The sequence below is a fragment of the Geotrypetes seraphini genome, chromosome 12, assembly GCF_902459505.1.
Source record: "Geotrypetes seraphini chromosome 12, aGeoSer1.1, whole genome shotgun sequence".
In the NCBI taxonomy this organism is placed as follows: Eukaryota; Metazoa; Chordata; class Amphibia; order Gymnophiona; family Dermophiidae; genus Geotrypetes; species Geotrypetes seraphini.
Window position 1 is genome coordinate 111,241,943 of NC_047095.1, and position 18,748 is coordinate 111,260,690.

The 18,748-nt window shown below is 44.2% G+C and overlaps 1 protein-coding gene across 1 annotated transcript in view; it reads left to right on the forward strand.

The window, feature by feature from the left end:
* The window catches only part of GABBR1 (gamma-aminobutyric acid type B receptor subunit 1), a 169,916-nt gene that overhangs the window by 111,425 nt on the left and 39,743 nt on the right, over positions 1-18,748 (forward strand). Inside the window, exons 10-11 of the mRNA XM_033915912.1 lie at positions 14,925-15,075; positions 18,494-18,626. Coding sequence (XP_033771803.1) covers positions 14,925-15,075; positions 18,494-18,626 — 284 coding nt within the window. The remainder of the gene's footprint in view (positions 1-14,924; positions 15,076-18,493; positions 18,627-18,748) is intronic.

Here is an 18,748-nt window from a genome sequence, read left to right on the forward strand (position 1 = left end):
GATGGATTGCAATAAAACGTTGATTAGATTGGAGAGGGCAGATGATGGGGTACTGCATTACAGTGGCTAATCTCATTTCCAAAGGATAGGTCTTTAAAAGATTGGACAGAAAGGAGAGAACCTCAAGTACTGTATTTGCCTTAATGGAAGTGGCTCCCCGGGGATCTCCGTTTTCATTGCTGTTTAATTTGATATACAACCTTTAGCAAAGGTTAAAAGATCCTTTGTGTATAATTCATATCTATATGCTGTTGATGTACAGTTCGTCATGCATTTAATTGGGTCTTTGGAAGACGCAAAGAATCGATTGGAGAACTGCATGAAAAGTGTTTGTGGATGACTTATTGGGGTCCAAAAGCATTAACAAATAGGCTTAGTGCATTTTAACGCGAGGTTTTCCTGCGCACTAATGTGGCCCATAAAATAGGGTTATTTTCTTCCTTCAGGTCCCACGCTAATTTTTCCATTAGCCCACAAGGCCTACAAAAGTACAGTGGTGCCTCGCATAACGAACGCCTCGCACAGCGAACGCTGCGCACCACGAACTTCATGTCTTGCTTCCTACAACGAACTTCGTTTCACACAACGAAGTCGCCCGAGCTGCATCCTTCCGCGCAGGCACTGCGCTTCACTGCCCTCTCTCCGCCTGGCTCCCTGTGCAGTGGCGGACCGTCGGCTCGCAGGGGCCCGGCGCCTACTGCTGATGCGTTGGGGGGGGCGGAGCTACTCTCGCCGCTTCCCCGATGCTAGAAAAAAAAAATGAACAGTTAAGTCCCAGTTTTTGCCGCTGAGACTCTGCCCTCTCTCACTGTAAAATTAGACTCTACTTAGTCTGTCTTTAAATTTAAAAAATGTGTGTTGTTTTAAAAAACAATTATGTTTTTAGATGTATCTAAATAAAAATAATAACAAAAAATTTATCTTTTTTTATGTCATCTTAGCATATTTTATGCTACAGAACGAATTATTTTTTTTAACATGTATTGTTATGGGAAAACGCGTTTCACATAGCGAACTTTTCGCATAACAAACTTGCTCCTGGAACCAATTAAGTTCGTTGTGTGAGGCACCACTGTATTAGCATGAGAACAGTAGCTGCCTTCTGTTTAAAACTGTTTCGTGCATATTCATTGTGGTAACTCTGAAAATGTGACTGGAGGAGTAGCTTCATATTTATTTATTCATTCAATTTTCTATACCAGGGGTGTCAAAGTCCCTCCTCGAGGGCCGGAATCCAGTCGGGTTTTCTGGATTTCCCCAATGAATATGCATTGAAAGCAGTGCATGCAAATAGATCTCATGCAGATTCATTGGGGAAATCCTGAAAACCCGACTGGATTCTGGCCCTCGAGGACCGACTTTGACACCTGTGTTCTATACCATTCTCCCAGGGAAGCTCAAAACAGTTTACATGAATTTATTCAGGTACTCAAGCATTTTCCCTGTCTGTCCCGGCGAGCTCACAATCTTTCTAATGTACTTGGGGCAATGGGGGGATTAAGTGACTTGCCCAAGGTCACAAGGAACAGCGTGGTTTTGAACCCACAACCCCAGGGTGCTGAGGCTGTAGCTGTAACCACTGTGCCACACACTCCCCATAGTTAGTGTAGTGGGCTGGGTTCAGTTTCCACTTAGGTTACCAGATGTCCAGGAAAGCCCAGACATGTCCTCTTTTTAGAGGAATGTCCGGGTGCCTGAAGGGATTTCCCAAAACCCGGCAGTTTGTCAGGGTGTTGGGAGTCCCCGAGCCGCATCTGGAGGCCCTCTGCACATGCGTGGATGCCGATGCGATGACATCATAAGCATGCAAGTGATGTTATTATATCGATGTCTGCACAGACCTCGGGGCAGGAATCAGGAGGTTCGTATGGGAGTGGGGCCAGAATGGGGCAGAGCTGGAGGCTGAAAGGGGCGGGACTAGGTATCCTCCTTTTTTTTTTTTTTTTTTTTAAGCAACCCTAGTTCCCTCTGCAGCTCCTTGTGACCCTGGACCATTCATTCAACCCTCCATTGTCCCAGGTATATAACTTAGATTGTGAGACCACTAAGGACAGAAAGTTAACATAGTTAATGTGGCATGTGCATACATGGTACTGGATGCATAATGTACAAAGAGGTTCTGACTAGAAGAGAACTATTAGTTAAACCACCACAATGCAGAAATATTTTTGACTGAGAATAACATGAGGTGGCATATACGATTAGCTGCCTGGTAGTATAGCAGCCCCTTCCCCCCAAAGCAACCCAGTCTAATCTGCCCCCGCCCCCTCCCCCCCCCCCCCCCCGCCTGTCTGACATAAAAAGAAATGATAGTGTTCTGCATCAGCCCCATATCCCTGGCAATCCCGGAAGGTCCCAATATAAACATCACACACACACACTTTAAAAAAAATTTCCTGCCCCTGTCATAACAAAAAAAAGTATCCCTCCCCCAAATTCCTTAGACTCATAGCTCAAAAAGTGGAAAGATAGGAGCAAAACTCACTTACCTCCAGTGCTGCCATTATTCAAAATGGTGGTGCCCGATCAGGGGTCAGTCTACCAAATAAGGCAATAGGTAGACTGTCCCCTAGTAAGGCATAGTGACGCATGTCTACCAGTGCTTATTGCCTTATTTGGTTGGCTGACCCATCGCATACTGGGCAGGCAATTTCATAAAAGTCCATTTCTGTGGGTAAAATTGTGTGTGGAAATTATGAGTTTGAAAATCCACCTGCCAAACAGCACATATAAGAGCTTGTGCTTGTTACAGAGCAAAACAGTTATGTAGTGGTATTTTGAAAGCCCCACATGCTTCAAGACAAGTGTAAACCTATATTGGTGTAAAGTACCTGCTTTCTTGCAACTGCTTGAATTTTCAAAAGAAAACTTGCTTTGGAGTTTGCTGGCGTATGAGTATTTTCTGTATTTCTGTATTTTCTGTGAGTTATTTCATCATTGCCTCTTTCAGGACTCTAGTTTATTAGATTCTGTGTTGGCTTCTGTAAACTATAAGATTCTATACATGGCCCATCCAGAGCATCCACTATCTCCTCCTCTCCCTATTGGCTAAGGCTCTTAACATTTGCATCTCTTCTTCCTATAGGCTAAGGCTCTTTACCCTTGCATTGTGAGGTCATAGAACTGCCCATCCGCAGTAACCATTATCTCTTCCTCTTTCTAAGAGATCCCGCGTGCCTATCCCAGGCCCTCTTGAATTCAGACACAGTCTCTGTCTCCACCACCTCTTCCAGGAGACTGTTCCATGCATCTACCACCTTTTCTGTAAAAAAAGTATTTCCTTAGATTACTCCTAAGCCTATCACCTCAACTTCATCCTATGTCTATCGTATCTCCTCTCTCCCACCTTTCCTCCAAAGTATACAGATTGAGATCTTTAAGTCTGTCCCCATACACCTTATGACGAAGACCATGCACCATTTTAGTAGCCTTCCTCTGGACCGACTCCATCCTTTTTATATCTTTTTGAAGGTGCGGCCTCCAGAATTGGACACAATATTCTAAATGAGGTGTCACCAGAGTCTTATACAGAGGCATCAATACCTGTGGGTTCCATACACTGCGTAATCTGCATGTTTTCTCATCTCGAGATCAACCACACAATAAAGGAATAGCCTTCTTAAGAGAGCTTTTAAAATCCTTTGCTCTGTCACGATCATACAAACTATCACAGAGCTGATATACCCAGATTCTACCTATATCCTCTCTCTCTCGTTGTCCTTTCTTTTGCATTCTGTCACATTCAGTTCTTTTCCCCTGCTGAATTTCCATGGCAACCATAGTACCCTCCTGCACACAAGAAGTGGATTTTTTAGTCACCATGGCGACGACCCTTCCCCTGTTTGATGCAGGATGGTTCCATAGCAACAGTGAGGAATGGAAAGAATAATGGAACCTGCGCCCAGTATATGCACATGAAAAGATATATACATGAAGATACAGAATTGCACATTGCAGACTGAAGCCGTAGACATGCAATTGAAATCAAATATAACACGTACTTCTTGAACGGAGAAACTTTAACTAGGACTTCAGCAGAACGAGATTTAGGAGTAATCATCAGTGCAGACATGAAAACTGCCAATCAAGTGGAGAAGGCTTCATCTAAGGCAAGGCAGATTTTGGGTTGTATCAATAGAAGTTTCAGCAGCCGAAAGCCTGAAGTCATAATGCCGTTGTACAGGGCCATGGTGAGACCTCATCTGGAGTACTGTGTGCAATTCTGGAAGCCACATTACAGTAAAGATGTGCGCAGAATTGAATCGGTTCAGCGGACGGCCACCAGGATGATCTCGGGGCTCAAGGGTCTCTCGTACGAAGAGAGACTGAACAAATTGCAGCTCTACACTCTCGAGGAACGTAGGGAGAGGGGAGACATGATCGAAACATTTAAGTACCTCACGGGACATGTCGAAGTGGAAAATGATATTTTCTTTCTCAAGGGACCCTCGGCCACAAGAGGGCACCCGCTCAAACTCAGGGGCGGAAAATTTCATGGCGACATCAGAAAGTATTTCTTCACAGAGAGAGTGGCTGATCATTGGAACAAGCTTCCAGTGCAGGTGATCGAGGCAGACAGCGTGCCAGACTTTAAGAATAAATGGGATATCCATGTGGGATCCCTACGAGGGTCAAGACAAGGAAATTGGGTCATTAGGGCATAGACAGGGGGTGGGTAAGCAGAATGGGCAGACTTGATGGGCTGTAGCCCTTTTCTGCCGTCATCTTCTATGTTTCTATGTTTCTAAGTATGCACCAATAATTATAACACACAGAGATCAGCATGCAAACAAAGATAGAGAGGCATAAGCACAAATTCATAAGGAACATTCCTGTTTTCATGCAGAGCAAGTACAGCATAATGACTTATTTGTTGAGGGGACCAACGTCCAACCCCATATCTACTAGCTCACCCCCAATTCCTCACTTTACATTTAAACTTAGTCATTCTTACCTATACACTAAAACCTTGGATTGCAAGTAACTTGGTATGCAAGTGTTTTGCAAGACAAGCAAACCATTTTATTAAATTTTAACTTGATAAACAAGCAAGGTCTTGCAATACAAGTACATACAGTATACACGCGTCACATCATCACAACTGAGCCGATGGCTCTTCTCTCTCTCTCTCTCTCTCTCTCTCTGACACTGCAGGAGTGTAGCGACTGTTCTAAACAAGTGAGGTCTTGCAATACGAGTACATACAGTATTTTGTATTAAAGTTTTTGGGTCGTGGAACGAATCGTCTGAGTTTCCATTATTCCACATGGGGAAATTCACTTTGATATACGAGTGTTTTGGATTACAAGCATGTTTTTGGAACCAATTATGCTCGCAAACCAAGGATTTACTGTGTATACTTTTATGTCCAACTCACAAACTAATTTTCACATGGCGCATTCCAAAATCAAGCAAGAGCAAAGTGGAAATGTCCAATCAGAATGGTGCACAAAAAAGTGTCTTTCAACTCATCTGATAAATCCAATGATCTTTATTCATCCAAACCAATTCAAACATCCAAAGCAACTCAATGACTCGACATGATCATGTTTCGGCCATCCGGCCTGCATCAGGAGTTTGCAAATTAGATATATAAACAATAATAAGTGAATAGACATAATTATACATAAAAACATAAACAGCAAATATGAAAATATATAAAAGTATAATGTTAAAAAACAGCAAAGAATAAAACAAATACCATATCAAAAGTACAGCAATGTTTAAAAGAAAAACCTGATATGTCAGCACTAAATTGTAAACAACCATAAAAAAGCTTTTTATCAAAATGAAAATTAAAATTATCCCAAAGAACAAATGAGCTCTGCATAAATAATACATAAATGCACATATGACAAGAAGAAATACAGTAAAACTAATCACCATAAACTGTTCAATGATAATCACCCAATACAAAAATGTATAATGAAAATATTATAAATGACCTATGAGTCCAAAAGAATAAGAAGTACTGATCATAAAGAAACCATAAAAATGTTAAAAATATGAGCCAAAATATAAAACTCAATAAATACACACTTATATGGAATTGAATTAAAATAGTTTCAATATAATAAAATAAATAACAAACAGTTTATGGTTGTTATTTATTTTATTATATTGAAACTATTTTATGGTTGTTTACAATTTAGTGCTGACATATCAGGTTTTTCTTTTAAACATTGCTGTACTTTTGATATGGTATTTGTTTTATTCTTTGCTGTTTTTTAACATTATATTTTTATATATTTTCATATTTGCTGTTTATGTTTTTATGTATAATTATGTCTATTCACTTATTATTGTTTATATATATAATTTGTAGACTCCTGATGCAGGCCGGATGGCCGAAACATGATCATGTCGAGTCATTGAGTTGCTTTGGATATTTTAATTGTTTTGGATGAATAAAGATCATTGGTTTTATCAGTTGAGTTGAAAGACACTTTTTTGTGCACCATTCTGATTGGACATTTCCACTTTGCTCTTGCTTGTTCGATTTTTGTGGAATTGGTTCCCCTGTTTTATTGTGCATTCCAAAATCAAATAATAAATCTCCTCTAATAATAGATATGGAGCAGAAATGGAACATTTCGCTTCACAGTGCAACATATTAAAAATTGCTACTAAAATTCGAGTGGTACATCAATAAGAACAAAACAAATTTTATCCACTGCCAGACACTATTGGGCTCGTTTTCAAAAAAAGATAGATGTCCAGCATAAACTAGTGCTTGAACATCTTACTAGTCAAAATGCCCAAGTGGGTATTTTCAAAACAGACTTTCTAGACATCTTTCTGGTTGTTTTGTCTCCAGTGAGTCCAAATCTTAAGGGGCTATGTTTTGGGCAGGTTTAGGACATGGACGCTCATCAAGCATAATCAAACCTTTAACAAAAGGTCCTGGGCTTTATTTTAGATGTTTGGAGCTAGACCTGTTTTCAAAGCATCTAAATCAGGGGTGTCCAACCTTTTGTCTTCACTGGGCCGCATTGGCCGAAAAAAATGTTTCTGTGGGCCACGCAAACGCTTCAGCAAGACAGAGGAGGGAGCCGGCAAGACAGTAAACACCCAGGGGCAGCAGAGGAAAACAATGCATCGCCCTCAACCGGGGCCGCACAAAATAATTCATGGGGCCGCATGTGGCCCTTGGGCCGCAGATTGGACATCCCTGATCTAAATGCTAAAAAGGTATCCAAACCGACCAGATGATCATTGGCCACTACCCAAAGATGGTTTTTTTTTTTTAAAAAACCAGTACATTCTAGCTTGTATTTGGAGTGGGTGCTGAAAAGTTCTCAGCCCAAGCAGTTTCAGATGTTAATTTAAAAAAGTTCCAGGTACAGATGTCACCATATCTTGCTTGTATTGTATGGTGAATAATCAGTGTTCCCGCTAAGCTGCGCTGGCCTGCGCTCGCGCACAAAATATTACATCGCAGCGCAAAGTTTCTCTTCACAGCGCACACACGCGTCGCAAAGGTAAGGGGAGGTAAGGTAAGGGGACGCATTGGGGGGATTGCACTTCCCCACAATTGCCATGCTTCGGTTCCTCTTCTTCCTTCCTTCCTCCCCCCCCCCCCCCCCGCGGGACCCTGCGGCACCATCAACTCTTACTCCCTCTAATGTCGGCCCTGCAGCTCCAGACTTCCTCGCACCTTCTCCCCTCCCCCTTTGGATCGCTATTATTTTAAATGTTATAGCCGCGGAGCTGTATCCATCAGTGGAGATGTCTAACCTCGGCCTGCCCCGGAACTCTTACTGCAACAGTGACTTCCTGTTCCTGCCTAGACGGGCGTCTGCTGCAGTAAGAGTTCCGGGGCAGGCCGAGGTTAGACATCTCCACTGATGGATACAGCTCCGCGGCTATAACATTTAAAATAATAGCGATCCAAAGGGGGAGGGGAGAAGGTGCGAGGAAGTCTGGAGCTGCAGGGCCGACATTAGAGGGAGTAAGAGTTGATGGTGCCGCAGGGTCCCGCGGGGGGGGGGGGGAGGAAGGAAGGAAGAAGAGGAACCGAAGCATGGCAATTGTGGGGAAGTGCAGAGCTGCAGGGAAGAGTGTTGCGGTACCCAGCTGGAGGGAGAAGGAAGATGAGGGAGGGAATTAAAGGAGATGCCAGGGCTTGGAGCGTAGGAGGAAGGTATGCCAGTCTAAGGGAAAAGGAAGGGGGAGATGTGAGAGCATGGAGGGGGAGCGAAAGATGGAAGAAAAGGAAAGGAGAGAGATGCCAGAGAATCAGGGAAGGGGAGATACCAGACTATGAGGAGAGGTGTGGGAGAGGGAAGGCGAGGAGAGAGATGCCAGACCAATGGGGTGAAAGGAGAGATGGAAGGGGGAGGCATACAGTTTCTGGAAGGGGCATAGAAGGAGAGAAGATGCCATATAGGGGAAGAGAGACGGCAGACAGTGGATGGAAGGAAGAGAGTTACAAGAAGATGAGGAAAGGAGAAACCACAGAAGACAAAGGTAGAAAAAAATTTCTATTTATTTATTGCTTTAGGAGACATGTGTCACTGTTTCTGTGAAGCATTGTATGCAGAGTCCAGCTTCTTGCTGGTTCAATTTAACCTTTGTCTATGTATTTTTATTTTATCCCCCCTTTTACAAAACTGTGAAGCGTTTTTAGCACCAGCCTTGGTGGTAGCAGCTCTGATGCTCAGAATTTTATGAGCATCAGAGCTGTTACCTCCGTAGCTAAAATCCACACTACAGTTTTGTAAAAGAGGGAGGGGTTAGTTTGTGATTACATATTCCTTACTAGGCGAAGGTGTTTTCTGTGTTCTGTGTGTTCGAAAGACATGGTTTTCTGTTAGGATTGACGGTGTAGGATTGATCTGTGCTGGTCTGGCTTGTTTAGTTTTACAATGGGTGTATTGATGTACTGCTCACTGCAATATGTAAGATGCTGCCTTTTCCTAGGTACTCATGTGTGACGTGTGGTTTGTTACTAAAAATCATGTTTTTCTTACAGATGGGGGGGGGTGCCAAAAAATGATGGGCCCCGGATGTTACATATGCTAGGTACGCCACTGTATGTAAAGATACCAGAAAGCTGGCGTAGCAAAAACTTCTAAGTTTTGAGTATTTAACCCTCCCACAATCTCACGGGCACTCGTTTCAAGTTTATTGAGATTTTGATTTAAACGCAATATCAAATATTTTCAATGCGTATAACAAAAATAAATTTGGGGAAATAAATAAAACCATTTGAACCAGTGTTCCCGCTAAGCTGCGCTGGCGTGCGCTGGCGCACAAAATATTACATCGCAGCGCACACGTTTCTCGTCACAGCGCACGATCGGAAGAGGCGTACGGCAGATGGCAGGGCGGCGAGAGGAGAATCGGGCGAGTTGGCTCATAACTTGCTGGCGCCCGATATTTTTGGCTCACGGTGAAAAAAGTTTGCTCACAACACCCGCCCGCTTAGAGGGAACACTGATGGTGATCCCTCCAAAACCTACTGTACCCACGTTAAAATGACACCTGCAGGCATAAGGGCTATTGTTGTGGTGTACAGTAAGTTTTGGATGGGTTTTGGAGGGTTCACCATACAATGTAAGCTGTTTATAGTGACGTGTGCCTGGGATTTTGAAATGTGACAGTCAATGCAGCACCTAGAGTGTCCCTCTGCTGTGCTCAGCTCTCTGTGAACAGTTTGCTAAGAATGCTGGCTGCTTTGAGGTCTGAAAAAACTCTTTTGTGCGTTTTTCATGTAGATGTATATACAGTGGTACCTTGGATTACGAGCATAATCCGTTCCAGGAGCATGCTCGTAATCCAAAATGCTCGTTTATCAAAGTGAGTTTCCCCATAGGAAATAATGGAAACTCGCTTTAATACGTCCCCCCCCCCCCCCCCGAGAACCAGCATTGCTCCCCCGTGAACTCGCAGGCCTTGAGCATGCGCAGATGCTCAAGGCCCAGCCGAAGAGGAGGCCGATCTTCGGGCACCGGCACCAAGCACAGGACATGCCGGTGCCGGTGCCCAGATGACAGTAAGAAGCGGCGGGGGGGTGCCCGATCGCATCAGGGGGGTGCCCAATCACATCGGGGGGGGGGTACCGGATCGCATCGGGGGGGTGCCGGATTGCGGGGAAGGGTGCCGGATCGCGGGGGGGGGGGGGGGCGCTCATAAATCTAGCCACGCTCAGTTTCCGAGGCACCGATTTTGCAAATGTTTTGCTCGTCTTGCAAAACACTCGCAAACCGGTGCTCTCGTAAACCGAGGTACCACTGTATATATTCAAGAATGGCCAAAAAAAAGATACACATACTAAGGACCAAAATGTCTACATGGGGCAGATTTGCATGCCTGTCACCTCCATTATATGTAAATCTCTCGCATGCATATTCATTAGGGCTATCCCACAAACCTGACTGGCTGGTGGTCCTCCAGGACAGGGTTGGGAACCACTGCTCTAGAATACCGATACACTTTTAGTTGTGAAAAGAGAGCAAGATATTTTTTTCTTTGCCCAAACATGATCATGTTACTCCTTTTTATTAGAAACTCCACTAGTTACCTGTGGAGGCTCATGTGCTTTTTAAATTTGGCTGCTTTTTGTATAAAGAAATGAATGGCCAGGTTCTTAGTTATTTTGGGGCCCATTTTGATTTCTCTGTGTCTTGTTATTTGACAAGGTCAGCCGATCCTCTTGCATACCCATACACTCGATGTTGTTACAGGGAAATACTTTTAAAACCAATAGGAGGAAATTTTTTTTTCACTCAGGGAATAGTTACGCTCTGGAATGCATTGCCAGAGGTTGTGGTAAACGCGGATAGTGTAGCTGGTTTTAAAAAAGGTTTGGAGAAGTTCCTGGAGGAAAACTCCATAGTCAGTTATTGAGAAAGACATGGGGGAAGCCACCGCTTGCCCTGGATCGGTAGCATGGAATATTGCTACCCCTTGGGTTTTGGCCAGGTACTAGTGACCTGGATTGTCTACCATGTGGATGGGCTACTGGGCTTGATGGACCATTGGTTTGACCCAGTATGGTTGTCTTTATGCTCTTATGTGTGCCAAGTATAGGACAATCAAGCCATTGTTACATCACTGATGACGTTGGCTTTGAGGCATTATGACATCACAATCTCAGCTCTGGAATGTTGCTCTCATTGGGGTTCCAGAATCTTGCTATTCTTTGAGATGCTGGAACGTTGCTACTCTTTGGGTTTTGGCCAGGTACTAGTGACCTGGATTTGCCTCTGTGAGAACAGGCTTGATGGACCTTTGGTCTGACCCAGTAAGGCTATTCTTATGTCCTTATTAAGGGTTGGAAATAATTGGCTGTGTTTCAAGCTGCCCGTTTCAGATTTGTTTTCTACGATTGTGGCTTCCCCTTCTTATATGCATTTTAGACACAAGCTGAAGACTTATTTGTTTAGTAAGTTTCTTACTCCTTGATATATTTTTTCTTTTGTTGTTGAATGTATGTATGTTTTCTAGTTCTCTAGGGTTGTTCAGCTTTCTTTGTATTTGTAAATCATCATGAATATGAGGTATAGAAATAAATTGCTATGTTACGTCAATTGCTATGATCCACTGTTTGTTGTGTGATGATGAGGTTTGAAACGGCAAAATCCTGTTACAGGTTTTTCTCTTTTATTTGCTGTACTCAGGGGATCATTTAGGTCTCTCCTAGAGGTCTGCATGGGAACGGGGATCGCGGGAATCCCACGGGTCCCGCGGGAATCCCCCCTAACCCACGGGACTCCCACAGAGACCCCCCTCTGGCCCACGGGACTCCCACGGGGATGGAAGGCTTTGGAAGCAGGGTTCGTCCATATAATATAATGGACACATCAACCTTAGTAAAAGAGGGGGTTTATAAGTTAATTACCTGAACAGGAAACAAAAAAAGGGTTCCACCAAAGAGATTCCACAAGGAAAACAGCAGCGCAAACACAAAAGAAACTGTGGAATTGATGATCCTGTCAGAAGTAATTGCTGCTTTTTATGGGGACGGGCAGGGATGGGTGGGGACGGAGAGGATCCTGACGGGGACGGGCAGGGATGGGTGGAATTTCTGTCCCCGCGCAACTCTCTAGTCTCTCCTGCTTTTAACTGAAAGCATCGGAGATAACTCGGCAAAGGAAGTAGCAAAATTGTTACTTCAGTAATTGTTACTGAAGTAAAAGTAACAAATGTTCCCTGCACTTCTTTACAAGTAAAAGTGACAAAACCTTTACTTAAATACAGTTCATAAGAACATAAGAACTGCCATCTCCGGATCAGACCTTCGGTCCATCAAGTCCGGCAGCCAATATACGAGTCATGTAAAAAGTGGAGTAATTCTGTCGTACCTACTACCTCTAAAGATCAATCAAGCAATAGTATTTTGCAAAAGCTGAAGTTCCCAAAAATAGTTTCCAAGTTTATTAGTTATTTATATTCCGTCTATCAATAGAGGTTATCTAAGCCGGGGGTGCCTACACTTTTTGGGCTTACGAGCTACTTTTAAAATGACCAAGTCAAAATGATCTACCAACAATAAAATTAAAAAAAAACAAAACAAAAACCCACAAAGCACACTGAAAGGCTGAGAAAATGTTAATTATCATTCATATTCCAGGGGTTTTTCAGAGGTCAAGGCAGATGACTCCATGCAATGTCACCTCGGTAACAACCATACAAAAATAGACAAATATACCCCCCTCCCTTTTTACTACACTGCGATAGCGGTTTTAGCGCAGGGAGCTGCGCTGAATGCCCCGCACTGCTCTCGACACTCATAGGCTCCCTGCGCTAAAAACCGCTATTGCGGTTTAGTAAACGGGAGCCATAGTGCAAAATATAGACATCACATACAAATTCTCAAAACGGACACATTTTGATCACTAAATTGAAAACAAAATCATTTTTCCTACCTTTGTTGTCTGGTGATTTCATGAGTCTCTGCACTTTCTTCTTCTGACTGTGCATCCAATATTTCTTCTCTTCTTTCAGCCTCCTGCATGCTTCCTCTCCTCCAGACCTCATTCTCTCCCCCAACTTTTTCTTTCTTTCTCCCTGCCCTCCCCCAAGCCACTAGGTTTGCCGCTGCCATAGGGGAACAGGCCCCCAAGTCACTGCTCGACCTGTAGAAGCGTCGCGCTGACCAGCATTCCGCTCCCCAATGTCAATTCTGAGGTCGGAGAGGAAGTTCTGGGCCAGCCAGGCAGCAATTGACTGGCCCAGAACTTCCTCTCCGATGTCAGAATTGACATCGGGGAGAGGAATGCTGGTCGGTCTGATGCTTCTGCAGGGAGAGCTTGGTGCGGCGGTGGGGGATGTCGGGGAGAGGAAAACTGATCGGGACAGCAACATGAATATCACGGAGCCTGGGATGAGCTCCGCGATTGACTCGCATTGCCTTCCCTATCTACCGGTCGATTGCGATCGACGTATTGGGCACCCCTGATCTAAGCGGTCTTTACATTCAGGTACTCAATCATCTACCTGCGGCAATGGAGGATTAAGTGACTTGCCCTGGGTCACAAAGAGCAGCACTGGGCTTGAGCCCACAACAAGCATTGCTATAGCCAATGTAAGATAGAATTGGCAATTGGACCAAAAAAGTAAGATCTGATGCCTCAGTTAAAGCAGAATCTACAACAACCGTTAGAACTCTAGATGTTCTATCAAGTAGGAGGTTTATTCATGAAGAAAGGGATCGCTCGGCAGGTACTAGTTTGGGCTCATATTCAGACCACAGGAGATCGCTGATGAGATCCCGCGGTCCGCGACAATACCGGAAATTCAATGCTGGGGCCAAATCCAGCCACTGGCATTGACATTTCCAGTCTAATTTTGGCCAGCTGAGACATAGCCAATACTCAGCAGCTAGCCAGCTAAGTCTTAATGGCCAAAGATAAACCAACCTTTTAGATGAACTGCCGAACCCAATTTGATTGGAAGACTATGATGTTTTGAGTGAAGGATCTGGTTTTGCTTCTACTTTATTTGCTACTGGGTATCTAGACTTTCCTGGGTATCAGACCTTCCAAGGAGAAATGTATGACTTATACTGAAGGATGGAGGTGTAAACTGAATTGAAGGGTAGCTTTACCATCTTCAAAAGGATGGGCACATTGAAAACTGAGCATGGCTTGTGGTATGTAACCTCCATTTTGTTTTTACGAGTATGTCCACTATAAGATTTGCTTTCAGCAGCAGGGCTTACTGGCTTTTACCCCCTCCTATGAACTACCTCCAACCTTGTAAAAAGATTGCTTACCTGCTAGAGAATGACACAGGGACAAATTTTTCTCCGTCCACATGGAAACTCATTTTCCCATCCCAGCCCCATTCCTGCAAGCTCCATCCTCATCTGCACAAGCCACAACCACTTAAAAATCATAAGTAGCAACATTCTAGAGCTCAGATTGTGATGTCATAATGCCTCATTCCACCAATGCCTAAGCTCTGTCCTCATCTGCCCAAGCCTCATAAGTAGCAACATTCTAGAGCTCAGACTGTGATGTCATAATGCCTCATTCCACCAATGCCTAAGCTCCGTCCTCATCTGCACAAGCCTCAACCCCTTTAAAATCATAAGTAGCAACATTCTAGAGCTCAGATTGTGATGTCATAATGCCTCATTCCACCAATGCCTAAGCTCCGTCCTCAAGTGCACAAACCTCAAACACTTTAAAATCATAAGTAGCAACATTCTAGAGCTCAGACTGTGATGTCATAATGCCTCATTCCACCAATGCCTAAGCTCCGTCCTCATCTGCACAAGCCTCAAACACTTTAAAATCATAAGTGTCCGAGGCTTGTGCAGTTAAAGCAGAGCTTACAGGAACGGGACAGAGATAGCGACAAAACTCATTGGGACAGGACAGGGAACTTGAGTTCCTGTGGGGACGGGGAAAAATTTGTCCCAGTGTCATTCTCTGTTACCTACTTCTTCTCATATCTTGTTTATCTTTCTACAGGTGGGGCCCCTCCAGCTGACCACACCAAAGTGATTATCACTTTTCGCTATCTGTCACAGAAGCTCTTCATCTCCATGTCTGTGCTCTCTGGACTAGGGATTCTTCTGGGGATCATTTGCCTCTCCTTCAACATCTACAACAGCCACGTGAGGTTAGAGACCCGTGTTCTCTCTTATAACACCTCTCAACCATCTTGCAACTAATATAGATGGGCGTTTCTCCCACTGCTCCTATATTTGCAACAGTTGTTTGCAGTGAGAGACCCTCCAAATTCTTTACACTTCCATACTGACCATGCTCCCAGCACATATGCCCTAATTTTTTATCCAGCCTCTAATCAAAAAATGAATGCCTCAAAGCTAGCAACCATTAAGATTACACTGCATGCTCCTCCTGTATCCAAAACTAGAGAGTAACAAAAGAAACTCGGATATGTGAAATATCAATGAATATACTATGCCACACTTTCACAAGAGATGATGATGTCACAAATAAGTGAAGGCAGTGCTGCTTTAGTGTAGCCCTTTCAGGACCAAGGGACATATTTGTCCCATAACTTTAAAATCCTATAAATTTTGATTGGGATAGTCTACAGTTCTATATTTGATATGTACGGATTCCATATGATACTGCCTTTATGTAAACAAACTGGTTCCGACATTCATTCATTAGCGTCGTTGCCAGATTGACGAGAAGATTCACTTGCCACACTGTCCATAAGCCAGAAGTGTGATTTTTTTAAAAAAAAATAATGATATTTCACAAAAAAAATCAATATTTTGGCATCTGCAAGCCCTTTTTACCATAAAAATGTCGTCAAAACCACAAAAATTGGCTTACGATCCTTATGGTCCTGAAAGGGTTAAAGGGGTGTATATTTCAAAAATGGAGGAAAAAGCCTCAGACACATGCCCTCCCACCACCACAATGGTGGATAAAGGTGGTTGGGTGGTAACCTCATTGGCAGAAAACCTCCATTGCACTCCCTATTATGTAAACTATAAGCAGGGCTGTCTATGCAAATGATAGATGGAAAAAACTTTTTTTGATCAGAGGAGGCGTTCTTCACGTCCCGTTCAAAAGTTAGATCGGATTCTGTGACACCCTGAGGCAGCAAGTTGGTGAAACGCTGGCCATCGTCGGTGTACCGATCATAGATAAGTTGAAAGTTTTTTCCATCTATCATTTGCATAGACAGCCCTGCTTATAGTTTACATAATAGGGAGGGCAATGGAGGTTTTCTGCCAATGAGGTTACCACCCAACCACCTTTATCCACCATTGTGGTGGTGGGAGGGCATTTGTCTGAGGCTTTTTCCTCCATTTTTGAAATATACACCCCTTTAAACTAAAGCAGCGCTGCCTTCACTTATTTGTGACATCATCATCTCCAAAACTAGAGAGTGACATGGTAACCATTACCGTGGGAATTCCACAGTTACCATGGTAATTCCCACAGTAATGGGAAAATATTGCCAATTTTGTCCGGTATTACCACGGTAGCAGATAACCGTTCCATGCCGCTTCATGAAGTCTCACGAGACTGCCCCATGACGTCTCGGCAGCCATTTTGAACATCTTCAAACCGCCAGTGGCTCTAGCAGCGGCAGGGGCAGGAAAGAGTTGGGCTTTTTCCTGATCCCAAAGAAGCCACTGGACCACCAGGGATGATAAGGTCCCTATCACAGGAGGGGTCGGATCAGCATTGGGGGTTGCACCACAGGGGGGTGTAGGCGAGAGAGACAGATGGATGGCAGGGAGGGATGTCGGGAAAAGCAGAGGAAGGGGGCAGGGGTGTAGCAATGGATGGACCTAGCCACCCACTCGCCTTGCCCAGCAGCAGAGAACTTTGAGGAAGCAGGCTGGGTCCTGCAGTCCCTGCACCTTCCTCTTTTCATTCTCTGGCCGGCTGGCTTCAATAGGTCACAGTCAATGGCAGTGATCGCTACAGGCTGCCTGCTGGTAACCCGGAAGCCTCTCCTCTACCACTGTTACAACTTCCTGTTTCTGCTAGAGCAAGACACAGCAGAAGAGAGGCTTCTGGGTTATCAGCACGCAACCTGTAGCGATCGCTGCTGCTGACTCTGACCTGTTGAAGCCGGCCGACCAGTCGGAGAGGGAAAAGAGGGAAGTGCGGGGACCACGGGAGCCCAGCCTGCTATAAGTGTGGTGGGGGAGGGATAGGAAGGAAAAAATGCTGCACGCAGGTTGAAAGGACAAAAGAAGGGGTGGAGGGGAGGAAGGAAAGAAAAAAGAGATATACTGTAAAGGGGTGGAGAGGGGCGAGAAAGAGAAAATGTTACATATATGGGATAGAAGGGAGAAAAAGACTGCAAGGAGAAGGGCAAGAGGGAGAAATGTTGGAGAATAGGGGTCACTGAGATCTTCTAAACAACATCTCCTGAGTTTTCCTTCAGTCAGACAGCTATTTTATGATACAATGCGAAAAACCATTTTTTCAGTAGTTGCACCCACGCTTTGGAACGCTCTTCCCCTAACACTATGGCAAGAAACTAATTTAAACAATTTTAAAACCAATCTGAAAACTTTTCTTTTCAAAGACGCTTATGAGATTTACGATCGATAATGGGGGGGGGAAGAGAGAAAAATGCAAAGACGTCTGTTCCTGACACTGCCTCTCCCCCGTCGTTTTTTCCTGCACCCTTTCATTTTCAATATTGTACCTTCAACCCTTTTTCCTTTTGTTTCTACCCTACTTTTTGGTCCTAATTGTCAGTCTTGGTTTGTTTGTCTTTCCCCAGGTTTTTAATTCATTTTTAATATTGCAAAGTTGTAAACTGCTTTGGTATGTTAAAATGGTATATCAAGTCAGAATAAACTTGAAACTACATGGGTAGGGCTACCAGACATCTGGAATTCCCCAGACATCTCCATTTGAGGCCACGTCCAGGGGGTCCGGATTAGAGGTCTGCACGGGAACGGGGATCACGGGAATCCCGCGGGGTTCCTGTGGGAATCCCCTCTAACCCATGGGACTCCCAAGGGGACCCCCCTCTGGCCCACGGGACTCCCACGGGGATGGAAGGCTTTGGAAGCAGAGTTCGTCCATATAATATAATGGACACGTCAGCCTTAGTAAAAGAGGGGGTTTATAAGTTAATTACTTGAACAGAAAACAAAAAAAGGGTTCCACCAAAGAGATTCCACAAGGAAAACAGCAGCACAAACACAAAAGAAACTGGAATTGATGATCCTGTCAGAAGTAATTGCTGCTTTTTAAGGGGACGGGCGAGGATGGAGATAATTCCTTGCGGGGATGGGTGGGGACGGAGAGGATCCTGGCGGGGACGGAGAGGATCCTGGCGGGGACGGGCGGGGATGGATGGGATTTCTGTCCCTGTGCAACTCTCTAGTCCGGACAGCTCAATGAGTTTGACTCCACCCTCAGCATCCTTAACAAGGTCTTTTTTTTCCTGTGAACAAAATTGTGTTGCTCTGGTTCCCCTCTTACCTCAGGCCCTGTTTACTTTAATTATATTTTCTCTTCCTGCCTCCACTTCTTAGATCTTGTTTCATTAATTGTGGGGGGGGTTTCTCCATTTCTTACAGATACATTCAGAATTCTCAGCCTTATCTGAATAATATGACTGCTGTTGGCTGCATCTTGGCACTGGCTGCGGTTTTCCCTTTGGGGCTTGATGGGTATCACATCAGTATGTGGTATTTCCCGTTTGTTTGTCAGGTAGGAAACTGTTAGCAGAAAAGGAGGAAGGAATGGGGAGCCCAAGAAAGAGGGGAATAAGGGAGTGATGCTAAAGATACGAGAATAAAAGAAAGAATATCTTGATTTTAGAAAACGGATAA